General features: G+C 39.8%; 1 protein-coding gene across 1 annotated transcript in view; it reads left to right on the top strand.

Annotated features, from left to right (window-relative positions):
• Positions 1–27884, top strand: part of Aoah (acyloxyacyl hydrolase) — a 188937-nt gene that overhangs the window by 74611 nt on the left and 86442 nt on the right. The window contains exons 7-11 of the mRNA XM_051194658.1: positions 2135–2195; positions 3160–3230; positions 4002–4050; positions 6508–6556; positions 8627–8721. Of these exons, the coding sequence (XP_051050615.1) occupies positions 2135–2195; positions 3160–3230; positions 4002–4050; positions 6508–6556; positions 8627–8721 (325 nt within the window). The remainder of the gene's footprint in view (positions 1–2134; positions 2196–3159; positions 3231–4001; positions 4051–6507; positions 6557–8626; positions 8722–27884) is intronic.

Genomic DNA, 27884 nt, shown 5'->3' with positions numbered 1-27884 from the left:
TGTTTGTTTTACACCTTAGAGCCTGCCAGTCATATTTGATGCAGGTCCATTCTAAAGACCTGAAATTAATCTAATAACATCTGTAAAGACCTACCTGTCTTAAGGCCAGCTTCACAGCTACTGGTAAATGAACATAATTCAAGCCACAATAAAAGTATTCCTGTACTCCACAACTCATTGTTGCTTGAGCTCCATGGAGATCTCTAGGCCGCTATTAAGATAGCTGGAGAAAGGAGGGGGCAGCTATGATTCTGTCCCACATCCAGAGTCTCTTAAGAATCAAAGAGTTGCAAACTTTTCCTAGTTCATCTGCCAACAAGAGCCCTGCAGTCGGCTGGCCTGAATCCCAGACACAGTAGCTTCACCCCTCTCTGTGGATTGGGTTAGGTGCAGAAAGTCTCAGGTTCTGAGGAGGGACTGTCAGACATGAAAGAAGATGTTTCAAGGCTGAGATGCAGCCAGCTCCCCAGGTGTCTGATCATCTCATCATGCCTGGCTTGAGCTGATTTGGAACCCCCTCTCTTCTTTAATGGCACCATTGAAGTTTCCAATGATATCCAAGTGATAACTCTTTAATTGAACTACCTTTGAAATTTTGAATTCAGGAGCATGAGGGGTCAAAGACTTTCTTGGCCCAACTTAAAAGGAAAATTATTCCTTTATGATAAAAGCAAAAACAGCATCTTTTATTCTTTTTTAAAAAGTCTATGTGCTTCATTTACAATTTGTACCATACAATAATGTATTTGGTAATTTATGGCCTAAAAATACACACAGCCTTATTTGCTCTTTAAACCAACCTGTGGTTCAGTAATCCTCATCATAGCAAGTTAGCTGGTGCTTTCTATGCATCAAGGACCATTGTATATGTTGATGCAGATACTGTTTTTGTCCCTTTTCAGTCAGGTAAAGTTAGTTACTCCCCAGTGGCCACAGATCTGGTGTCTCTGCTGTCATTGACTCTCTAGACTTTCAGCCCTCTTCTTTGGGTGAACAAATAAATTGTAAATGTCCACCCCACTCGTTTTTGAGCTTCAATTATTTGACATACTTGCATGCCCTTGATTCAAATGATCATGAGAAAATCCCACACAGTCCCATATTATTAACACTAAATTTCAGGCTCCAGGCACAGCCTCATCCTGCCCCATGACTGCAGTCTTCTGCTATCCTATATCTGATTTCCCACAAACATAGGGGAAAGCATGCTGCCATTTTGAAGCAAGAAAAGTCTTGTAGCAAGGCATGAAGGTTTCCTTCCTCTCAGAGTATTCCTAACTTTGGTCTTGTTTATGTTATCCATCATGCCTATGTCCTTGGTTACTCAGTCTCATAAGGAAAAGCAGAAGTTACCACCTAATGTCTGTTACATGCCCAAGATTCTCAGAGGGAGTGGTTAAAATAAGAGTTTTCCTTAACAAAGGGTACAAGGACAATTTAGAATTGTCTTAGTCACTGTTTGTTTTTGTTTTTGTTTGTTTTTTGTTTGTTTTTTGCTGTGATGAGACACCATGACCATGGCAACTCTTATAAACAAAAGCATTTAATTGGGGCTGGCTTACAGTTCAGAGGTTTAGTGCATTGTCACATGATGGGGCGAATGGTGGCATGCAGGCAGACATGGTGCTGGAGAAGTTGAGTTCTACAACTGGGAATAGGCAGCAAGAAGAGACAAAGATACTGGGCCTGTCTTGAGCATTTGAAACCCCAAAGCTCACCCCCAGTGACACACTTCCTCCAACAAAGCCACACCTCCTAATCTCTGTTAAGTATTGCCACTTCCTAATGACCAAGCATTCAAATATATGAGCCTATGGGGATCATTCCTATTCAAACCACCACAGGAATACTGGGGTTCATGGACTAGATCCAACATATAGTTTCTTATTGCCTGTTTCCTACAACTCCAATTCATTTATTTTTCCTCCTCAAATGGCTCAAGTTAATAGAGAGAAACTGTCCTATTGAAGATAGCAACAATTGCCCAAATGTGACTGACATTCTCATGAGCTACAAAGACTTTGGGTTTTATTTTTAAACCATCTATCATATAAATAGCCAGTATCTGAACACGTTTATTTTCACAAGCATAATTTTCTTCTTAGCTCACTGGGCATTTTGTTTTCCTTCCTAGATCTGTAAAGAAGGCTGTGCCATTCAAAGATGCAGATTCTGACAAATACAGTGTTTTCCCAGTGAGTATTGCTATAAATGAATAAGTGCCCACTGCGTATATTTTCATTTAATAAGATAAGACTGAATTTTACTTGATTAACATACATTAGTTCACAATTTTAAGGGCTTTTTGGCTTTATTAAAAAACATCAGCCATCAAAGCAAACCATAAATTCAGTTCTCTTTCTGACTCCCCCCATTCCCAGCTACAGTTTTCCATGGGGTTATGGTTGATACAAGGTGATGTCAATTATGTTGAAAATTCGTAAATCTTCTTGAGCTTACTTTTTCACATGTGTGTATGTGTGAGTTTGGTTTAGAGTTGTTAAGATGCCAATGAGGTTTCTGGGGAAACAAACAAGTAGCCTGTCCTGAACTCCCCACAGGATGAGAGACTTAGAGGAACATTGACAGAATTTTGATTTCTGATTGTGTTAAGCTCTTCAACAATGTAGAAATCTAAATGATTTGCAGTTGTCACACAATATCTTTTAATAATCCAATGAAACGATTCATCCCTGCCCAAATAGATGAATTATTTTATACCCTGAGAAGACAGGAATTCGGAGAGTTCTGCAGTTTTTTAGGAGTATACACAGACAAATATACATATAAAGAGAGCCATACACACACACACACACACACACACACACACACACACCTGCTACATGCATACATGTAAGGACACACATATATGTATACACATGTACATACATACATATACACATATCCTTCATACATAAGCAGTGTCACCCATGAATACACATTCATTTATGCATACACTTTCACCTATTTCTGGGTGTGGTGTCATATTACATTTTACTTAACATAACTTGTCTTAAATTAATCTTAAATTCCCTATCTATCTTCAGTATTTGAGTTAAAAACCTGAAGATGCCCATATCTCTTAGATGGCCCTGATTATCACAGTGGGAAGTGTTAAAGCTAGACTAACCCCCTCCTTTGTGTGCTCTTCAATTTCAGACATTTCGGGGCTACCACTGGCGAGGGAGAGACTGTAATGACAGTGACAAGACAGTGTACCCAGGCAGAAGGTAACTTTTATTGGATGCATGAGACACAATGGCTTTCCCAACCTGGGGAATCCTACTTGCACAGTGAAGTGTTCTGCAATTATTTATGGACACAATTTTTTATCCACATATGCTTACCAAGAACTTGATTTACAAAGCACTTGGGGTACAGTTGGTCACTAAACAAAATAGAAAGTTGCCCTTCAAAGGCATGACATTCTATTGAGAGAAGATAGTTATACAAGAATGACTGTGGATATTGACATAACCCCCATAAATTCTACCAGTAATGTAGACTCAGGAGTTGAGCCCTGTTCTCTTAGAGTAAGATGTAGACTTCAAATAATAAGACATATATCTTGCTTGAATCATAACCTGTGGGCCAACAATCTTCTGTCTTCAAAGCACATCTGGTGCCTCTCTTTGCTGTCATGGGATTGCAGTGCTGGAACAGCAACATGAGCAGGTACTACACAGCTCACAAACAGTGTCTGCAGTTAAAGAAAATGGACTGCAGAATTACTCCTTATGCACACCATCCCACAGCTGTACAGGCTACCGGAACCCTTAGTCACTGAAAAGACTGACTTCAAGCCTAGCTTCCCAGAAATGTTCCAAATCAAGAATGCAGAGGCTAAGTTGTAGCATTTGTATGTCACAACATATGGAGTGCTCTTCCTTAAATAACACTGTTACTTTACAGTGGCATTTCCTGTGACACCTGTTCATGGAACTAGCATTCACTGAGCATTCCATATATGCCAACGACTAATGCTGCTGTTTTCTTCATAGGCCAGACAACTGGGATATCCATCAGGACTCCAATTGTAATGGCATTTGGGTAAGTAATGAGTTAAAGTCGGACATTATCTCTTACTTTCTGCCCTCCCCAGTGTGTATTTTCTTGCACCACACTGGTGCAAGATGAGAGCCTGGGGAACTCTTCCCCAGAAATTTGCATGAGCGATAAAGATTTCCATCACATAAGAAGACCATCAGTGGTGTTGTCAGAACTGAGGATACCTCAGAAACAGCCCATGCTGTGGTAACCCCTGTCTAATTCCTTTATTTTGTTTGAACAGTGTCATGAAAGGGGAATTGATGCTAGCACCCTTAGAACACCTACACAGCTGTTGGAAAAAGCCACATGGTGTTGATGTTTTGTTAGAGCCATTTGTTTTCTTTCATAATCCTTGCGAGGTAGCATGGAAATTACCCTGCATGCATTTGTCATACCCCAGAGTCTCTGGTTGTGCTGCCCCAGTTCTCTAGACATAATGGGTTTATAGTTTTCAAGGAGAGAAAAGGGAGGGAAGCAGAAAGCCAACCCAATACTTACCTGTGGGCAGCAATGACTGCAGATTCATGTGCTACAGTCATCTTACATTTATATGATTTGAGGGTCATTATGTAGAACAAAGAAACCAACTTACAAATACAAATTCAAATATGAAAGTAGACAATTCCTTAGAAACATGGGGGAAATCCTAACAAATCACCACAGTCTTGGAATATCAGGTCAGTTTCTTTTGGGGTGCTTACATAGAAATACTTGCATCCTACCAATGTCAGTATGGCCTTTCTGCTCTACCTAGAACAATAGTTCTCAACCTTCCTAATGCTGAGACCCTTTAACATGGTTCCTCATGTTGTGGTGACCCATACATAAAGTTATTTCATTGATACTTCATAACTATAGTTTTGCTATTGTTATGAGCATACTGTAAATATCTGATATATGAGCCCCAAGAAGGTCTTGACCCAAAACTTGATTACAGCAGACCTAAAATGTTCTGGAGCTCCCAGCTACTCCCAGATCTTCCACTGGTAATAGCTGTGTAAACAAGGAACCTTCAAGATAAAGATTCCTGGCTTTGAAGGAAATTGTTGCTTCATTTTGCTGCTTAGTTGCTTTCCTCTCTCCAGGATACCAGTGGCTCAGGCTTGCACCAGCAATCCCCTATGTTGTACACCAGGACCTGTGGGTTCTGGGATATAAACAGCGTGACAGATAACTGTGTCATCCTCAACCATTCTACCTTCAGTCATGCTACCTCTTTATGGGATAGAAAATCTTCACTAGAGCTTTAAGGTGTAGAGGACCCCACGGTAGCTCTTTTTGTGATAAATTCAAGCTTAGCTATCTTATCTCAGTACAAATGATTAGTATTCAGGAATTCTTTCTTTGTTTTATGGTCCCTACTCTTACATGGTATGCCATCTCCATGAAGAAGTGGCCAAGCAAGGACTAAAAACACATCTACCATGAGTTCAGGAGGCAAAATCTGTAGCTCATCACCACTAAGTAGAGAGACAGTATCTTCATATCTTCACTCCTGTCCCTTTCTGCAGATGAAAAATGACTCAGAATCACAAAGTCAAAAACAAGGAGCCTGCAGCCACCAAGACCAGTATTTACTGAACAGTGTTACCTGGCTTCATATTGACTATGATGTGAATAGATGTATGTGTATTGAAGGTTGGCTCTTGTCACCAGTTAATGACAGGAGGTACAATGGCAAATAAAGCTGGGAGATTCTGTTCCCTTCTGGACTTCCCAACACAATGATTTCATGGGTATTTGGAAACTTAAAGATCAGTAGCAAGAACTTACTGTTTCCATCGTATCTGTGGCCACCAAGCACTTTTATCTTAAACTACTACTAATGTCTCTTCCTAGGGACAGGTGCTCTACTAACTGTCTCACTTCAGTTTGGAGGTTTGACCATGATGACTCAGTCCTTCTTGGGTTTCTTAACTCTGGAGTTGTTGACATTTGGATTAGATATATCATCTTATAAACAATAGGGTGTTCTGCAGCCTCCTATGCCTCTGTCCACAAGATTTCAAGAGTACCCTATTCCACTGTTACAACTACAAGTGTCTCCATACTTCATCAATGTCCCCTGGATTGAGTGTAGGATGAAAGGGTGAAATAGATGAAAATTGGTATTCTTGGGATGTCTGGAAAATACACCTTGACTTATGTCCCCAAGACTCGGTTAACCCTTAGTGTTCCAAGGAGGGTCGTTTTTATCTAATTCTAAATGATTGTCCCAGATTGCTCTGAATGAGTGGGCCTCATTTCTTCTTATGTTGCTGTTCTATCCTCAATTCCTCTTAAACACATATTATTACATGGAGCATCATGATGTTAGATTAGTGGCCCAAAAAGCTTCAAAGGGTTTTATCTATTGATTTGCCTTTGCATGTTAAATTCATTTGGGAAGGATTTAGTAGTATATGTGCCTCATAAATTTAAAATCACACTGCTAATCTTTTCATTTCTGTTCTAAAGGGTATTGATCCAAAAGATGGAATTCCATATGAGAAGAAATTCTGTGAAGGTATGAACTGAAATTTCGTATCTTACTATAGTAAATACTTCTTTTCTAGTTGAGTCAAACTAAAGAGAAAAAAAAATCATCTTTGTGAGGCAGAGGCTGAAGTTAACAGTTACTCTGAAGTGCCCATTTAGATGGGTTTTCAGAACTGACCAGAAAAGACAGGAATAGAAGAAGCAGCAAATCTAGAAGATTCAGAATGTAATTTATTAAATTGGCTCTTTTGCTTGGGGACTGGAAACCTTAATGATAACATTAGGAAAGACTGCAGGGCAGATAACAGAGTAATCAAAAGCTGGAACTTCTCCAAATAACAACATAGAGAATAATATTTAATCATTTGCATGCCCCTTTTCAACATACAGGAAGGTTAGCCACCCTATAGTGAGAAGACAATCTCCAGTGGTGAATATCTTAATAACTTAAGAGAGAAACCAAGTTAAAACCTGCAGATGCTTCTGGAAATAACTAAGCAAAAGCTTCCTACTCTAAAAGCACAATTGCCTGGGCATCTGGGCTACCACTGCTGAAAACCCACTCCAGGGGTAAACCAAAGCTAAGGCATTGTCCCTGTTTTGCTAGTCAACACTTCTCTCTTCCCTTGAAGATGATTTTGTTCCTGCACTCATTCAACAGGTGTTTCCCGGATAACTATTCTAGTTTTATCCCAAGGGCTACCCTTCAAAGTATACTTGACAGAGATCAATCTAAAGTCTAGTTGTTTATAAACACTCAAAGGGGAAAAGAGGAGGACAGGAAATTGAAAGGCCCATTGAAAAGTTATGGAAATTAGAAATATTTGTTGAGTGACAAAAAACAAAACAAAACAAACAAAAAAAAAACAAATAAGTTTGTAACCACGTCTCTTGGCGGCACAGACCTGTAATCTCATATACTCAAAGATTGAGGCTGGAGATTGAATGTTCAATTATTATTTTGTCTACAGGGTGATTTATAGCTGGCCTGAGCAAGTGAATGAGAAAATAAAATGTAAAACATTTGCTTAGCAAGTGCTGGGTCCTAAATTCAATCCTCAGTACTACAAGAAGAAAAAGAAGAGACCCCAAGCTCCAGATTTATTTACAACTTTATCTCTTCTTTTATTACAGTCCTTGGGGGGTCTGTACATGGGGCTCAATGTTGAATCTCCAGGACTGTAATAAAACAACAATAATAACACAACAATAACAACAAATGCAGATTTAGGTGAAACTCTAAACCTTCTGGGCTAGTGAGCCCAGGAAAGAAAGCCCTTGAATCTCCACCTCCCAACACATTGTCCTCTTAGATGTCCTAGACCCTCTTAGTCTCCATTCTCATGACCCAGCAGCAGCTTCCAAAGAAGACAAGGCTTGGGAATCACTACAATAGGTTGGGCCATCTTCTGACTCCAGTGGTTTGTGGATGGAGGAAGAAGACTTCTCTGGCTCTAAATGGATCATTTGATTTTTCCAGGCCCTTAAGTGGCTAGAGGGTGTACCCTCCAGTAAGTGATTTGTGTAGCTGTGTCTCCAAATCTGATTAAGTGATTCTTAGATCCAGACATGCAGGCTGCACAGAGACCTTCCTATCTCCTTCTTCTGTTAATCAGCCAGAATTGTCTATCTAGTGTCTTTGTGTATGTGGATTTAAGGACTTTACAAGACCATCACATCTTTAAACTATCAAAATTGCTCCATGAGGTCATTCACTCTCAAAAATAATCAGTGTGTTCTCTAAGAAAGCCATTTTCAGAACCGAAATTTAGGATGTGTTTCTGAACTCAGATCAAGTCTGATTCATGTATTCATCCATCATTCACTCTGGATGTTTCACAGCAGTTGCTTTTATGCTGAGCCAGGAAGCACACCTGTTTTTGTGCAGCTTAGCTAGCAGTTCCAATGGTTGAGAAATTTCATTCGGCTCCTAAATGCTCCCCTCATACTCTCCAACATGTAAAAAATGGCAATGCATCACTGTTAGGATGTACTGAGCATTCGATACACAATAGGCTATCTGTTCAAATAGCTATTCACTCTGGAGGCTGCCCACTACTTGAGTATATAAATAATGTAAATAAATTGTGCTTCCTAGGTTCACAGCCCAGGGGAATCATTTTGCTGGGAGACTCAGCTGGGGCTCATTTTCACATCCCTCCTCAATGGCTGACAGCTTCGCAGATGTCTTTGGTAAGTAATTTGAACAGTACTCATTCCGGATGTCCTGGCCTTTGCTTTTGTGTCCTGTGCTCTCAATGTGATGCCAACTCCAAACAAGTGCAAATTTCTCATTGCAAGGGACATCCACTGTCACTTCAGTTCTAGGCAAATGTAGGCAATGGGTTTCTACTCCTCCCCAGCCTCAGCCCAGCTCCTGTGAAAAAAGGCAGAGATGGCAGCTGAGAGTCAAAACAGTGGCTGGTGTGCAGAAAGAACAACCATGTGTTGGTCTCTCCTGGAAGTCACAAGCATGAGGGGAGTCTTTCCAGCATGGATGATGTCCATGAGCATGATGAGGCTGGGCAAAGCAGAGTGCAGGGCTCCTGAGAGCCACTCCTGGCTCCGTGGGAAGACAGCAGGGGAAGGAAAACCCTCCCCCAACCTTTTCCCCAGGAGTGGAATGATCCTAGGAGGTTGTTTTTAGGTGAAGAAAATAGCAAAGACAGCTATCACAAGTAATGAGAGATTCACAGATAACAGAGAAAGGAGGAAGACACCAATAATCACTGATCCTGTCAAATATGACACTGTGAGAGGGTTTTTCATGTGTTAGATGATCAGATCATGAATAGAGGCAAGCACTCATATCTGCAGGTTCCACACCCACATAATTAACAAACTGTAGCTAGGCAGACTGTGCCAGCAGCATTTGTAAAGGACATGTGTTGGCTTTCATGGACCTTTGCAGATCTATGTCTGTGAGACCTCCAGAGGTCAAGAACCTTAAAGAATGGGAATGCCCACAGTCTGACACTGTAGATAATTTTTCTTAGTTTCAGTATAGTTTTAAACATGAATAAAACAAAGAATGTAATGATCCTTGGTTATTTGAGTTCAGAAAAGTGTGATCATAAAAACATGTAAATACCAGTAAATACGTACTATATATATTAACAGAGCAGCCCTTCCCCAGGACTTTCCCAGGACAGACCAATTAGATACAATTGTCTGGCAGGAATTAACTACATCTTTTTCCTGGGAAAGCACAAAAGCAAGGCAGGACATATCCAGATTCAGGGTACACTGAGGACAACACGCAACACATCCTTTCACCAGACTGGGTTCTATAGCTGTCTTCCAACATCCAACAAGAATAAACATATATCATAAACGGAATGTAAATGTTTAGTACAGGAGGCATTAAATCACACTCAAGAACAATCCCGGGGACAAAATGAAGGTGAGCTAAAAGACCCACTGACATTTTTTTTTCCTGGAGCCTCTCTCATAGTTCCCTAAGGCATCATTCACTATGCATCATTCTTTTGACTGTGTTTCAACGGACATACACAGACTTGTTCTTGTCATATTCTTTAAACAACTGGGCACATTACCTGGTGTCATGGCGCTCCTATTGTGTTTGGCATTATAAGTAATCCAGGGGTATTTAAAACTACCTGGAAAACTTGTATAGGTCATATGTAAATGCTGCTCCATTTTATATGAGAGACTTGAGCATCTATATTTGGTATTCAAGGGGGCTCTGGAAACATCTCTCACAAATTCCAAGGGACTACAGTATGTGGTGAAAGACAATGACAACTGTTAGTTCTCGAGTTATCACCTGAGCACACACCTGCCAGGTAATCAGAAGGACCATTATCTCCTCTGGTTGAACTGTGCAAACACCTAGGACTTATGTGACAAAGGATGAAAGCAAGACAGCAGGGCAGGGCAGTATGGATGGCACAAGGGGTACTATGCCATCTGTAGCTTCAGCTTCCTAATGTGGGAGTTGTCGTGAAAGGCTGCTCCAATACCTGTTACTGGAATCATCTACATCATCTCTGTCAGGGCCCAGTGCAAAGTAAAGGTACAGGTGCTTTTAATTAAAATGAAGAATAGAGATGTGTATGTGATGATACATGCCTACCATCTAATCAGTTGGGGAAATCATCAATAATTAAAGACCAGCCTTAACTACACATTGAGCCCAAGGTAGCCTGGGCTACATGAAACACATTTTTTAAAGTTTCATTAAAGATGCCGTGCTGCCTAGTTTTATGTCAACACAAACTAGAATCATTAGGGAAGAGAGAACCTAGGTCCAGAAAATGCCCACACCAGATTTGTCTGTAGTAAAGTCTGCAGAGCATTTTATGGATAGATGATTGATGTAGGAGAGCTCAGCTCATTGTGAGCAGTACCATCCCTGAGCCGGTTGTCCTGGGTGCAGGGAGAAGGAAGGCTGAGCAAGCCATGGGAAGCAGGCCAGTAAGCAGCACTCTCTGCGGCCTCTGCATTACCTCCTGCCTCCAGATTTCTGCCCTGTTTTAGTTCCCGCTTTGACTTCCCTGAATGTTAGTCTATAAGCTATAAGGTGAAATAAACCCTTTCCTCCCCAAGTTGATTTTGGGCATGGTGTTTTATCACAGCAATAGAAACCCTACTAAGGCAGAAATTGGTACCAGTACACGGGGTATTGCTTTGACAGAGCTTACCATGCACTTTTGGGAGGCTTACTAGAGAACTTTGGGCTTGAAAAGCCATTGAATATTCAGAGCTTAGTAACCTATAGTGGAAACTTAAAAGACAAATGATGGGAGCTTGGAAGAAAAAGGTGTTGACAGAAATGCAGATGATGGAAACAAGGCTGATGGCATTTCAGAGGAAAGTCTGAAAATCCCTTGAAGACTTTTGGTGGTTTAAATGAGAATGGCCCCTGTAGGCTCACATACTTGCTGACAGGATGAACAATTTGGAAGGATTAGGAGGTGTGGTCTTGTTGAAGTAGGTGTTTCCTTGGTGGCAGAAGTGTGTTGATGGGGCTGGCTTTGAGGTTTCAAAAGCCCATACCTCCCCATACCAGTATCTGCTGTCTATGAATTAGGATATGGTTCTCCAGCACCATGCCTGCCTGCATGCATGCATGTGGCCATGCCCCTCACAATGGTAATCATGGGAAGCCCCCAGTCAAATACTTTCTTTCATGAGAGTTCACGGTCTTGGTCATGGTATCACCTCACAGCTATAAAACAGTGACTAAGACAATACTCTATCAGGCCTTTCAGTATTTTCAATTAAGTATCTGTGATGTTTGATCATCTGTTGGCTGTAATAAACAAAAGACCAGCACCACTGAATTAAAGCTTTTGCTTCACTGGGACAATTGATGCTGGCCGGCTGAATCTGAGAAATTACCTGCAATTAAGAAGAGAACAGCATCATTGAGGATCATAAATCTGGGAGGATTTCCTCAAGGTCAGCACACAGAAACTACAGTCGAGAGGGGATCTCACACTGACATCTGCACTTTGTTGTGTAAGAGTTATCCAAGCCGTGCTTGTTTTGGAAACAGAAAAGAGTTATGGAGATCTGTTGAGGCTTAGTATTGTGTGGCAGGGCTGGATTCCATGAAAAGAGACAGGGAGAGGTTACTGTTAGAGATACAGCCTCAGTTGTAGTAGAAGGCCCAGGATTGAAGGGGTCATAGAGAAAAGTTGAGACATATCACCATGTTACAGAATCTGAATCCCTGAAAATAAACAAACAACAACAAAACCATAAAGGCTATTGGTTAAAATACAGACAAGTTGCAGCAGGAAATGCCAATACCATGGGACAACTACCAAGGGCAGCATCAGTCAATGGGTAGAGACAGCCTGAGCATATAAGACAAGCTGTGTGCTTCAGATGGCAGGCTTGAGAAGAACCAACTACTCAGGCTCTTCAGAGCCTGGAAGGGTCATGAGTGGGCTCCAAATGTCAAGCACTGGAATTTTTATACTTTTGAATTTACTTTTGCTTTGAGTTGATTATAACTAATCCCTGGTTCTTCCCTCTTCAAGTAAGAAAGTATTTAACTAATTTTTGTTTTGTTGTGTTGTGTTTTATGCGAACCCACAGTTAAGAGACTTCAATATTTTTAGAAATACATTGAACAATTAAAAAGATGGAACTTTTAAAATTTGGATTTTTAAAAGTTGGATTGTTTTATATTGTGATGTTAATAGTAACATACCATCTTGGGGACAAATGAAAAAGGAAAGGTTCTAGTTTAAAGGTAAAAGTGTTTGTGTGTCAAGTTTAAGGGTATCAATTGTGCTGCATAGTTTTATGTCAACTTGCTACAAGTTGGAATCATTTGGGGAGAAGGAAACTCAACTGAAAAAATTCCCCACCAGACTAGCCTCTAGAAGATTCTGTAAGGCTTTTTTCTTGGTTGATGATTGATGTGGGAGGGCCCAGCTCACTGTGGTTAGTGCCATCCATGGGCTTATGTTGTTAGCAGTGGTTTTCAACCTTCCTAATGCTGCGAGCCTTTAATACAGTTCCTCATTCCTAATTCATAACTGTAATTTTGCTACTGTTATGAATTGTAATGTCAATATCTGATAGCAGGCTGTGGTAGTTTAAATGTAATTGTCCCTATAAGTCATAGGGAGGGGCACTATTAGAAGGTGTGGCTTTGTTGGAGTGGGTATGGCCTTGTTGGAGGAAGTGTGTCACTGTGGAGGCAGTCTTTGAGGTCTCATATAATGCTTAAGCCACACCCAGCATCTCATGTTGTCTGTGGGTCAAGATGTAGGACTCTCAGCTCCTTCTCCAGGACCATGTCTGCCTGCATGGCACCATGTCACACCATAGTGATGATGGACTGAACGTCTGAAAATATATGTCACCCCAATTAAATGTTTTTCCCTTGTAAGAGTTGCCATGGTAATGGTGTCTCTTCACAGCAATACAAACCCTAAGTATGACATGGGATATGTGATATGTGACCCACAAAGGGTTTGTGACCCACAGGTTGAGAACCACTGTCTTGGAACTATAAGAAAACAGGATAAGGAGGCTGTAAGAAGCAAGCCAGTAAGCAGCCCTTCTCCGTAACCTCTGCATCAGCTTGTGCCTTCAGGTTCCTACTCTGTTAGGGTTCCCGACCAGACTTACCTCAGTCAGACAGACTGTGATGTGAAACTGTAAGCTGGAGTAAACCCTTTGCTCCTCAGGCTGTTTTTTTTTTTTTTTTTTTTTTTTCTTTCCCCACCACAGGAATGGAAACTAAGACAGATGTTAAAATGTAAAACTCTTTGCTTTGGCAGTATCGCTTTTGACATGGTGATTTTTAATTTGTCCTCTAACATTCTAACCAATTTTAAATCTTAGATTACCAGCATGAATATTCTGTTCATCTTTATGCTATGAAATGGCAGTTTTACACACAATAAAAAGGACATTGAACTCATGTGTGAAACTTCCAAAATTCCACAATTATTTAGCAACTCATCAGTGGAGGCTGCTTTGAGCTGCTCAGAGCAATCACAGTCAGACCCAGGAAGGCTGGAATGATTGTTCAGATTATTCCCCAAATCAGAGCTACCAGACCAAACACTTCCTCAGGCAGAAAGTACCCAGGGCAAGTGTGGGCTCATCACCTCTGTGGATCATAACCTGAGACAGTCAGACCTAGAACTTTCTGGAGTCCCTAGTATCCAATTCAACCAGGCACTTCCCTTGCTCAGGACTTGCTCTCCCAGCAGACGGTAGTCAGTTGACTCCCAAGGGTCTTCATATTTCTGCACTGATACAGGGTAAGTACTGGGTCAGGGGTGGAATTCGCCTTCCCTGCCTGCCGGATGCTAGCACTGATGGCAAGAAGACAACTGTCACCGTGGCAGACCCAAACTCTTACCTCTCTTGTACCTAGTTTCCTACAAGGTCCAGGGGCAGCATCAGAACACAGGCCTTCTTATACTTTTATCACCTGGTCACTACTCAGTTGGAGGGTACTACAAGGAGTCATATTGGGAGAATGAGTGGCCACATTCCTTAGGAAATAGCAGAAGACAGGATCTAGTATGAACTTAGTTACCAGGTACCTCCTTGACACACATTTCCTTAACACTGTCATGCTAATAGATGACTCATAAGATCTAGATGGGATGGGAGGGACAGAGTCCTTCTGAGCACATGTTCAGGAGTAGACACGTTCCCATGAAGCCCTGCATGTGCCTAGGCCCACAGTGCTGCAAGTAGTCCCTCAGGATTGTCTCTTCTGGGTGGCATATGGCTCAAGCAGTGCAATAAGAAATGTTGTGAGGTGCACTGACACACAGGTCATGACGAGGGTCATCCTGTCCATTATAGCAAGAGGTGGCATGTCTGCTCATGGATAGGGGACATGGGCAGAGTGGAAGCCCTCGTCATGTAACCATCTCTAGATGAGGTTCTTTGTTCTTCTGCCTCCCAGAATACTAAAAGTAATTCTAAGAACTCAAAATTCAGAAATTATAAATTTCCCCTGATTACTTCTCCCAAAATTAAGTAGATTGAATGCTAACCCAAATACGTTCAAGGGAACACCCCCAAAATCCCTTTTAAAAGTTGAGTAACAAGGAGGCACATCTGAATATACAAAATGCACAAAATGCTTGTTGAATAGAAAACAAAACAAACAAACAAACAAAACAGTGGTTCAGGGATGCTGGGGCAATGGTTCAGTGGTTACGAGCACTGGCTGCTCTTGCAGAAGATCTGGATCCAATTCCCAGCCATCACATGGCCTCACAACCATCTGTATTGCCAAGTCCAGAGGATGTGACACTTTTTTCTGACCTCCTCAAGCACTAGGCACACATGTGGTACACGTGCATACACACAAGTAAAACATTCCTACACATAGAATAAAGAAATCTAAAAGAACAATTTTAAGTACTCTTGAAAAATGACTAGAGGACAGAAAGTGAGTGTATAAAACAGTAAATCCCAAGTCTTGACAATAATTGGCAGGAGATGGTACCCATAGCAATAAGGATCAAGGAAGAGCACTCTTACCAGAGGTACAAGTGGAGCACCAGTGCCAACCAGCAAGCTGGAATGCACCCAAAGCAGAATGTTGAAACAAGTCAGCTGACTTGGGAAACTGGGGGTCTCAGGAAAAATGAAGCTCTTGAGATTAAAGGAATGCCAGATGGTCCTGAGCGTTGAATAAGAAACCCAGAAAGAGAAAAGGCAGCAGAGAGAGGAAGCTGTGACTCAACGAATAATAATAAAAGTCCTTGTCTTCAATCAAGACTCCCACTGAGGCCAAAGTATAAACAAACCTCTTCCTCATCATGTTCTGCTTTTCTTTATTTCACAAGGCTCATCTTGCAAATGTTCTACTCAAAAACTGGGGGCAGAGGGAGCAGGTATACTATAGAAACAATGCATTTGAATTAACATTTCAATCTCAACACTAAATTTTAAAGCATAGCCAAGTCGCCTCCACAGTGCTTTGGAGGAAAAGAATATGTATCCAAAATACTCTGTAAGCTATTGTTCTCACACAAAGCTGTGGAAGTTTATTCTCACTTATCCAGACTTAGAAAGCATATCAGACATACACCATTGGCAGTGGGAGTATTTTAAGAAGTACAACAGTCTCTTTATCATGATACTATAAGAGGAAACCAAAGAAAACCCTCAACATAATTCTATACATTTTAAATGTTTTCAATAACAAAAAAAATGTAAAATTAAAAGGCAAAAACTGAGAATATGGCTTATTACATAACATGAATGTACAAAGATGAGGAAAATGAGTTAGGATTACCACCAGCCAAGTAAAAGACTAGGTGTGGTCACACAGTTGTAACCCTAGCAGTGAGAACAGAGACGGGTGGATGCTGGGAGCTTGCTGATCAGCAATCAATGAGAATGAAGCAATAATAAAATGTCCTCCAACAAATAAAAGTCCAGCAGATGGACTCAGTATGGAATTCCACCATATTTTAAAGAAGTGACACCAATATGCCTCAAACTGTCCCATAAACTAGGAAGAGAAGACACTGCTAAACTCATCCTAGGAAGACAGATAATCCCAATGCTAAATAAACCAATCTTCCTCATAAATGCAAAAAATCCCAACAAAAACATTTGCAAATAAAATTTTAAAATACACTAACAAGATCATCCCAAACAAGGTTGTTTTAAACAAGTAATCAAGAAGTTTAATTCAGCCAGCTGACAAACAGAAGGGCAGAAACTACATGATCATCTCAACTGATAAACAAACAGCCCTTAGTAACCCTTCCTGATAGAAACCATGAAGAATCTAGGAATAGAACACACCTAACATAATAAAGCCTATATATGACAAACATGTAGTAAACATTATCCTAAATGGGGGAACATCAAATTGTTTCCTGTAAATCTAGATTGAAACAATGGTGCTTCTTCTCTCTACTCTTATTCAATAAAGTTCTCAAAATCTTTTCTAGAGGAATAAGACAATATAACATTAAAAAAGTAAAAACCTATAAATTGGAAAGGGGCAAGTCAAATTATCCCTATTTGCTGATGATGTGATCCTATGTTTTTAAAGACCCTAAACACTTTGCCAGGAAACTTAGATGTTATAAACCTTTTCAGAGAAGTAGCAGGATATAAAATCAACATACAAAAATCTGTAGCTTTTCTATATGACAATATAAATAATATTTCACCAAGAAAGATATCAAGGAAAATATCAATTCACAATAGCTTCAAAAATACTGAAGTATTTAGGAATAGATGTAGCCAAGAATCTCAACAATGAAAACTTCAAGACACTAAAGAAAGACGTTAAAAACACGAGAAAGAGTAAAAACTCCCCCATTTTTATTGCTAAGCAGAATTAATGTTGTAAGAATGTCTGTACTAATAAAAACAACTTATAGATTGAATGCAATTCCCATCAAAATCCCAAAGAACTAGGAAAAAACCTTAAAATTTATATGAAAATAAAAATGGCATCAATTTTTAGCATAAAGAGCCATGTTTTTCATAATACATAATCTCAAATTGTATTATAAAGCCATAGTAACACAAAGAGCATGCTATTGAACCAGCAAAGGATAATAGACAACCCAGAAATAAATCCACACAATATCAATGACCTAATTTTTTATCAAGCTATCAAAAGCATAGACTGGAGAAAAGATAGCCTCTTTTTAATAGTGCCGGGAAAACTGGATTTCCATGTACAGTAGAATGAAACTAGTTCTATTATCTATCACATTGCATAAAAATCAATGTAAAGGGCATAAAAATGTTAATATATAGTGAAATTTTAAAACTCCTAGGAGAAAGCACTTCAAGATGTAGGTAATGACTCTTTTGAATGGAACTCTAAAATCACAGGGAATAATATCAGGAACTATAAAATGGAATTACATGAAATTAAGAGGCTTCTTTATATCAACAGAGACTATAGAGTGAAGAGACAGCCACAGAATGAGAATAAAATCTTGTCAGCTATATATCAAATGAGATATTAGTATCTAAGTTATATAAAGAACTATGAAAATGAAAAAGAACTATGAAAATTAAACTTTCAAAAAATCATGCTATCAAAGGTGGGTTAAGGAACCAAATAGACAGTTTCAAGAAGATATAAAAATAGCAGTAAATACTTTTAAAGGGCTCAATATCCTTAGCCACTGAGCCACCAAGGAAATGTGAATTAAAATTGACTTAAGATACCATCTCACTGACAATTTCAAGGAACTAATTGTTTAAAAAAAAAAAAAATAGATTCCTTCTCTCCCTAGTCAGAGTGACTATTGTCAAGAAAATAGATCTGGCAAGGATGTGGAGAAGGAGGAATCCTTATTCACATCTGATAGGAATGCAAAGTGATGTAGCCACCATGAATATGAGTATGGTTTTTCCATACTCATATCCTTCCAGAAACTTTAAATAGAACTACCATCTTACATACCTGAAGGAGTCTAAGTCAACATACCTTAGAGGTGCCTTTATATCTGTGTTTATTGCTGAGCTATTCACACTATCCAAGATATCTTTGAGAAATGACTGGGTTGAATGAGCCCTGGTGGAGTGGTGAAGACCTTTAGTGTTTCTGCATTCAGGAAACAGAAGCAGGAAGGTCTCTTAAGCATTTGAGGCAGGTCTCTTAAGCATTTGAGGCCAGAGTGGTCTACATAGAGAGTCCCAGGCCAACCAGGGTTGCATAGTGAGTTCATGTCTTAAAAAGGAAAGTGAAGGACAACATTGAGGTGAAAATAATCACCATTTCAAATCTTATCAGCTATGGTTACAATACTGTGGGTAGAAAGACAATGGTGGTATTTTTCTGTCCTCCTCCTCCCCTTCTTCTTTTCTTTTTGTCTTCTGTTTAAGCCATTGTTATTTCAGGATTCTTAATATGGACTTCAGGTTAACATTCCTCCCCTGCAGGCTAAATGTCAGCCCAACCACTTGCATCATGGACCACTTCCTTGTATACTATCCTACCTCATAAGAGTGAAACCAGGGCAAGAATAAAGGAGTTGTCTTAATTAGTAAGTTGATATTGAAAATAAATCTTCATCATCCAGTTATCACAATAGCCACCAATCATTCCCAATTGCCAGTGACTTAAAAGAGCTGTGATTTCTCCTCACACAAACATGAGTTTCCTGTCTAGGTCAGGCTTCGTTGGTTTTAGATCCAGCTCTTTAATAGATCAGGGTCAGCTCCATATGTTGTTTGCATATCTTAGGTAGACAATCTGTCCCAGAGCATGTTCTTCCCATAAGCATGGCAAAACATAAGAGAACAAGGCACTCTACACAGGCACACTCACTACATCGTGTCCTCCACCAAACCAGCACTGAGCATAAGTTACATTCAAATGACAGTGGTCCAGATTAAAGGAGAAGGGAATATGTCTACCTAAAGTGGGATACAGAAAGGAATAAGGATTTGCTTTGTTGCTTTTATTAATTACACACATTGAACTGGAGAGATGGCTGTATGGTTGGGAGCACACACTGCTCTTCAAAAGGACCCTGGTTTTAGTCTCAGCCTACATGGTGGTTCACAGCTATGTGTAAGTTCCAGTTCAAAGGGATTTGGTGCCTTCTTCTAGTCTCTGAGGACACTGATCACATGTGGTGCACAGACATACAAAGAAGAAAAATACATATTCCATTAAAAATTAACATGAGTAAAGACTAATTTTTAAAAAATTATTACTGTCAAATATGTATTGAGTAAAAAGATAAAAATACAAAAATTATTAAGAACTTGCTTTTTTAAAAAATTGCTTTATTCTACCAGCTAGAGAAAGTTATCCTAACATTTAATATCGAACTGGTTTTCAAATATTTTTAAATATTATATCAGGAAAGAAGACATGATAACAATGGGACTAATTTTATGAAATCATTGCCTGCCCTACATCGTGGACTTGTTTGGTACTTCTCCACTCTTTTTCACTGCATCCTCAATATTCCAATATTCCGGTTTGTCAGTTAGCACTCATTGTTGTCCTGATCCAGTTCTCTCTCCCTCCCTCCCTCCCTCCGATGCCCCCCAACCCTCTCCCATCCCATCTCCCCACACACACTGCACAGGGAAGGTGATGCCTTCCAGGAAGGATCATCAAAATCTGTCAAGTCATTTGGAGTAGGGTATAGGCCCTCCCCACTGTCTCTAGTCTAAGGGAGTATCCCTCCATGGGGGATGTGCTCCAGAAGTCCATGCTTCTATTTAGTCTGTGGCTGATCACCTTTATTGTTGTGCCACAGTGCCCTTTTGGTACACATGCTATAATGTACCAAACCACTGTCCCATAATTGAATGTGGAGCTGCTTCATGGTTTGTTTTGAGACTATAATAAATTATGCATGCTCCCTTTAAAAATACTTCCTATTTTGAAAAATTATTGTTTACACAATTTCATCATTTATAAAGGGAGTCAACCTAGGTATGAAAATTATGTCCATTGATACACGTGAAGTATGTTGAGCTCAATGGTCTCAGGTTTCTGTAGTTTGGCTTTTAGTGATTGTGGCATGTGTTAACAGTATACGCTACCCCTCAACCAGTATTTCTATAGTCATGCTAGGCAGACCCCACCTCAGAGCACTATCTGTGCATTGATTAAATCAACAAGCACATTGTTGAGCCTCCTGTGCCCTAAGCTGTGATGGGAAGAAGCCAGGTCCTCACCAAGCTTACTTGCTCAGGAGAAAACATACACTAGCAATGGCAATTCCAGAGCAATCCATTGTCCCAACAATGAAGGGAAGGCTTCATGGAGGAAGAAACCCATATTTTAAATGGAATAATGTGTTGGGGCCAATCACATACTCACAGAACTAGGAAGAATTGTCTCAATGGTAGAAATACCACACAGACATAGGCTTTCAAGCAGAAAATTTAATGAAGTAACTTGAAATTCACAAAAGCACAGGGAAAGTATGTCACAGAACAAAATGTTTACTTCATGACTAAGAAGCAAGTAGTCAAAAGTTCTCACAGTCCCCTTCAGGGACATACTATCGTGACCTAGGTTCATCCTATTAGTTCCTCTTCTCCAAGAGTCTACTATCTTCCAACAGTGTTCAGTTGAACATACATCCACGTGTGTAGTGTCTTCAGCAATAGGAGCCATCCCTTGACCCCTGAGAGGCAACCAAAGGCTATATCAATAGTTATCAATAGTATACATTTCTTTGTGACTCACTTGGACTGCACTGACCCATCATCTGAATGGGGTTCTCTCGTGACCAGTACTGGGGGTTTTGTTTAGTATATGGTTCTTGTGGGGAGAATTGTCAACCCATGTTGTGTAATATCCTTTTGTATTGGTAAAGATGATATAGACATATTCATGTAGATAGATATTCATACAGGTATTATGCATGATTTTAGGTAAATATAAAATAAGATGATTCCTTGAGGCTTGTCTCAAATAACCTTGTGTTACTTGTCTCTTGTCCCACAACAAAAAAGGTCTCAGCCAGTCTTATTTATGTTTGTGCATACATATGTAACATTAATATTCAAAGAATGAGAGGCTATCAGCTTGAAAATGGGGAAGCAAAGTAGAAGGGCCCTTGGGGAAAAGGGGAGGGGAACTGATGTAATTCTATTTCAATTAAATACACATTTAAAACTAATAATGTGTCTCAAAAAAATTGAAAGAGTTGACAATTAAATAAAGGGCTGGGTAAAAAAAAAATTAATATTTTGCAATAGTACAATCTCTGTCAAACTACTCAGCTTTGCTATTACATGAATGCAACCACAGGCAATATGCAAGTTAATTAATGTGGTTGTAGTCCAGTAAAAATGTATCTCCCAAACAGGAAGTTGACAGAATCTAGCCCATGGACCAAAATGTCCTGTTCCATAGTAACTTCCTATAAGAGGAATTGGTGAGCACACATGTTTAGAGCTATGAGAAAACAAGCCATTTTGTCCCTTATGAGAGCACCCAGCATGCCTCATCTTTGTCTTCCAATAAGTCAGAAATAGCCCATCCCCATCTCTCCACTGGAAAGAAAGTGTCCACTGTAGGCTTCCCTGCAGCAGCCTCTCTATCCTGCCCAATCTGCCACCTCTAGTTAGGCAGCTCACTCCCCCAGAGGCCTGTTCATAGTAAATTAGGTTAGCAGTATGTTCAACTGGAAAGATATCTGTAGCTCAGTAAGAAGGGTCGAGGAGCATCACCCTTCCAGTTCATAGCTTTTCCTATGAGGGCCACAGAATAGTTCTGCCCCTTCCTCCCTTGATAAACAGCCTTGGCTTCTCTCCAGCATGTCTAAACCTTAGTGAGCAGGTACAACTCAAACTACCTGTCATGAAAGGAAGACCTCAATTTAGAAGGTTTCAAAGAAAACCAGAGACAATCAAAGAACATGGATACTATTGTTGTGGATCTTTTCTGTTTTTCCTTTCAAATTAAAGTCAATAGCAGCTTGGGTTGCTTTATCAAAAAAGAAGGCAAGGTTGAAAGATCATAGAGGCCAACAGAAGGCACTGCCCTCCTGCTTGCTCGCCCATCTGAACCGGAATTGCATGATGGGTTAGGGGAGAAAATGGAGGAAGGGAATAGATTGTGAAAGCATCAATTTCTCAAATGTTTGTTTTCCTTGTGAAACTGTTGCTTGTCCTAGTATAACATCTTAGCTTGATCCCTGACAGGCTGTTGTCTGTAGGGTAAGGAGCACAGATTGAATTTCGTGCTGTGTCAAGGACAAAATGAATCCTTAATCTAGCTGTAGAAAATGCATATTCACCCAAGAGCAGGCAGCTCCATTTTTTAAGTCCTGTTTTTTAAGCTGCCTTCCTCAGCTCAGTGACTCTTTATTAGCCCCCAAGCAGCACAGGCAGGATCAGGGCTCCTGCCTCGTCCCCTCACTCCCCTTACTTCCCATATTCTGGATTTATCAGGCACTTAAAAAGCTTCTACCAAGCATAAAAAAAGATTTTCATGATGACCATAAAATATAGAAATTCAATTTCAGTTAACTTCATGTCCACTCCTTAAATATCTGAGCACTTTTTAAATTATTTTTTTAAGGTGAGAAAAGACTGTTGTGTGATAAAAACTGAACAAAATTACATTTCCTGTTTGTCTGGCATCTTGCAGGGCAGCAAAAGAAAGATGCTAACTGGTGAGAAGTAATTCTTCAGTTTTAGTTACCACTCATTTATTCTAGCAGAGACAGACAATTGTGTTAGCCACAGTGAGTTCCTTTCTCTAGAAGCCATCAGATCACAAGATAAAGAGCATTCTTCTGATACCATGCCCTATTCTTGAATATGGGTGACATAGCTTGTTCCTGACTTCTATGTCCTTCTCACTGAGGTCAGGATAAGCAAGTCAGTGGGTCTTTTCCTTACAATGTGGGTACAAATATAGACTCACCATTTCAGCACCTACTGCCTACTGAGAGAATTAAAATGCCAAGTACCCATGGTTATGAAAATCCTCAGGATTCAATTATTTTAAGTCCTTTCTAGGTAGGTTTTCTATTGCTGTGAATAGACACCATGACCAGGGTAACTCTTATAAAGGAAAACATTTAAATGGAGCTCTTAATAGTTCAGAGGATCAGTACATTATCATCATGGTGGGACATGGTGGTGTCTAGGAGGACATGATTGATGTTGGAGAAATAGCGGAGAGTCCTACATTTTACAAGCAACAGGCAAGCAACAAGAAATGATCTCAGTGTCAGACTGAGGGAAGCTTGAGCAAAAGAGACCTCAAAGTTCCCCGCCCCCTCTGTCCCTCTGACACAGTTCCTCCAACAAGGCCAGACAAATTCAATAAACCCACACCTACAAATGATGCCATTCCCTTTGGGAGTCCTTTTTTTTTTTTTTTTTTTTTTTTTCCAAGCCACCACAAGCCTAATACCTCTGAAAGGCATTTTAATTATTCAGCCCACATAGCTGTTCTCCCAGCCAGTAGGTGCTGACTTACACAAGAAATCGGTGTACCAGTCCATTCCTGTGCTACCCAGCAAGCTGCTAGAACTAGAGAACAATTCCTTGTCCTCTGGTTACTCCTATCTAGACATGGCTTCACTCACTTCCATATTAACCACTAATGCATTTAATTAATGCATTGCAGAGAACACTCCAAGAATCTCAAATCCACTGGGACAAAGAAAGGGGTTAGAAAAAGGATCTGCAGTTAAGAATGCTGGTTGTTCGTCCAGAGGACCTGGTTTTAATTCCTAGCACCCACTTGGCAGCTCACATCTGCCTGTAACCCCAGTTCCAAAGGAACTAACACCTTCACACAGACATACATGAAGGCAAAACACCATTGCACATAAAAAAGTAAAGTAATTAAAAAATAATTTGGTGTTTGAAAAAGTATTTGATGTCCTTAGCCATCAGGGAAATGAAAGTTACAGCTGCTTTTAGATTTCAACTCAAAAAAAAAAAAAAAATCAGAATGGCTGTCATCAAAGGAGGAAAAAAAAAAAAACAATTAACAAGTGTTGCCAAGGATAAGGATAAAGAAGAGCATGATCTACTTTTGGCAGGGTAGTAAACTGGTAAAGGCACTGTGAGAGTTGATGCGGAGATTCCCTAAACAATTAATAGAACTACAGTATAGCTACCATATGACTCTACCACTATTGTCTCAGTCTCCTGAATTCATGCCACCATACTTGGTGTGTCAGGTTTCAAATATGAATTTGGAGAGGATATCAAAATTCATGTAACAACAAACATTAAAATGAGATAATATAAAACACAATAATATGTGTTCATATTATTATTATAACTACAAATTTACCTTCCCAACTAGACATTTAAGCTCCCCAAGACCTCTAGTCATTCCGCCCTATCTATTTTTCTCTGGCTTTAATAATGAAGTAATGGGCACATGTCTTCCCACCCAAGACTGTACACAGTTTCTACTGTAGTCTGGTGAGGCCATCTTAACTAGGTTATGGACAATGGCAGGGAATGGAAGCAGAGAGAGCATTTGGTATCAATATTTCCTCAGGGATATGTGGACTTGCCATGTAGTGTAAATCAGTCTTAAAAACAAAAATGGCACCAATATATCAAAGACCAAAATACCAAAGTCCCTCCATCATAAATGGGAGTAATTACCTCATAAAGTTGTAATATGTTCTCTTGCCCTTGTTCTTTTGGCAAGTCCGAGCCCAGCAATGAGGAATCAGCTGTGAAACAGAGAAACTCACCAGATACAACATGAACTACCATAATCTTGTACTTCCAAGACTCCCTCCAGAATAAATTTCTGTTGTTTACAAGATAGCCAGTCTAAGGTATTTTGTTATTGCAGTTCAGTGGACTAAAATAGGATCGAAAAGGCACCTGAGAGTTAGAAAGACTAATTGGCTGATTCAAGGTAGAGATTAAGTTAACAAACTTCAGGCCTTGGGCACAGTGTTATGACTCACTAGTTGCTTTAAATTAGGCTTTATTTGAACATGGTCATGTCTGTTTATTTTCATTCTGTGTAGGATTGCATTTACATTGGAGACCACATAGTCATATGAAGTTTACAATGTCTATTACCTGATCTTAGAAATGTTTGGCCATCTATGCCATATTGCTACCTTCTACATATTTATGTTTGTACTGAAATATCAGTGAAGCTTCTTTTATTGTAGTGGGGCAGAGTCAATGCAGAGAATTAAAACTGGCTAAAGTCCTAAAAAATAAATGGCAGTTCAATGCTCAGCCCTGAATAGGATGGCTATACCAACTCCTGTACAGCCTGGGAAACATTGGGTGAAAGGAGATAGAAAGAACATAAAAGCTGGAGGATGAGGAATAAAGCTATGAAATGCTGTCTTCTGAACACAATGTGACTGTTGAATGAATTCACTGCAGCTATGGTTATCTGCATAACACCTGGACAAGATCAAGCCCATGGATAAGAAAGGGTTCATGAAGTTCCACCTGGAGCACAGGAGTTCTTGGCAATTGATTTCTGGAGGAGGATAAACAGTCATTTTTCTTTAGGGATATGTCTACTCCTGGGTTGAAAAAAAAAATGTCTACAAGCAGCACTAACTGGACTCAGTTGGTTTAAAAAAGAAGTGTAAGTGGAGAGGAACATGTTAGGGCATCCAGAGAAAGTGGGAGAGGGCTAGTTTAGGTGAATATATAATCAAGATAAATTGTACATATGTATAAAATTGTCAAATAATAAAGTATTTCTTAAATAAGCCCCTACAAGATTCTGTAACATAATGGCTTAAAAGAGCAGGAGAAGAAGGAAGGACCAGGGCCACTGGACATGGACTAAGATAATCTCAAGGTTCATGAAACGTATGGAACTTAGTGAATTTTCTACTGTTGGTGATAAAGACCACAGCCACAAGCAATCCAGGGAGGAAAGAGTTTGATTAGTACATCGCAGATCACAGTGCACTGAGGGAAGCCAATGCATGAACTGCAGGCCAGAACTAAAGCAGAACCCTTAAGGAATGCTATTTACTAGCTTGTTCCACATAGCTTGCTCAGCCTGCTTTCTTATACCACCTGGGTCCACCTGCCTAGAGGTGGCACCACCCCCACTGGGCTGGGCCCTCCCATATCAATCATTAATCAAGAAAATGTTCTACAAACTTGCCTATTGTCAATCTGATGGAAGCATTTTCTCAAGTGAGGTTCCTGTTCCCAGATACATCTAGATTTACATTGCATTGTCAAAAAAAAACAACCACCACAGTGTGCAACAATGTATTGTGATAGCCTATTACTATAAGGTAATAGAAGGAAAGAAGGAAATGAGAGCATTGTTTATGATCAGTAGAGTGGGAAGAGAGCCCAGCTCAGGTGGACATGATTATCAGATAGGCCTAGTAAGATCTCTCTATTCATATATCTCTAACTTGAATCAAAACTTGGGCTTTAGCTGGGCATTGGTGGCCTTTAATCCCAGCACTTGGGAGGTGGAGGCAGGTGGATCTCTGTGAGTTCAAGGCCAGCCTAGCAAGTCTACAGAGCTAGTTCCAGGACAGGCTCCAAAGCAATACAGAGAAACCCTGTCTCGAAAAACCAAAAAAAAAAAAAAAAAAAAAAAAACTTTGGCTTTGTCTGATATCAAATTCCAAATATTATCTGGGGTCTTAGGGAGGAATCTTGATGCCCCCAGATAATGCCAGTGAAACTGCTTAAACTACTTTAGAAATAACCAAACCTGGCACTGGAAAGCTGGCTCAGAACTTGTGAGTACTCATTCTTTTTCCAGAGGACACCCCTTGGTGGCTCACAACCATCTATAACTCCAGTTCCAGCATATCTGATGCCCTCTTTTGACCAGGCACCAGGCACACACTCATATACATAAAATAAACAAACCTAAGACAAAATATATAACCAAATTTTTACAAAGATCAAAAGATGAAATTTTATGATAAAAATTGTTTGCTTTTTAAATCCCTTGAAGAATTTATTTTTGGTTGTTTGTTTATAAAAAAAAATTCACCATCCCCCATAAAGGAACTCACTTTTGATGTTTTTTTTTACATAAAAGCAGGACATCTTAAACTTCTGTTTTCTTGTTTTTATGAATCTACATAGAATTCTCCAACCACCCATAAAAAAATAAAATAAACTGATGGAAGGAATGGAGTTGGGCAGAGTCCAATTGTACAATGTTCTTACTTAGTATAAAGCAGTTATATAAATTCATCCTTTACATCATTAATTGGCTAAATAGAATATAGGGTTAGTGCTTAAATGATAAATAGTAGAAATGGGGAAGGAAAGATCATACAGGATTTGACAAGGTAAAAAAGCAATTAGTCAAGATATTGAAAGATTATATGCTCTCTGCCATTCTATGTTCTTCATAGTTTTCATCTGACTAGATTTGGACTGCCATTCTAAGCAATAGGGTCAGAAAGAAGACTCCATAGTTGAAGCCT

This window comes from Phodopus roborovskii, unplaced genomic scaffold (genome assembly GCF_943737965.1).
Source record: "Phodopus roborovskii unplaced genomic scaffold, PHOROB, whole genome shotgun sequence".
Taxonomy (NCBI): Eukaryota; Metazoa; Chordata; class Mammalia; order Rodentia; family Cricetidae; genus Phodopus; species Phodopus roborovskii.
This window is presented reverse-complemented; position numbering and strand designations above follow the sequence as displayed.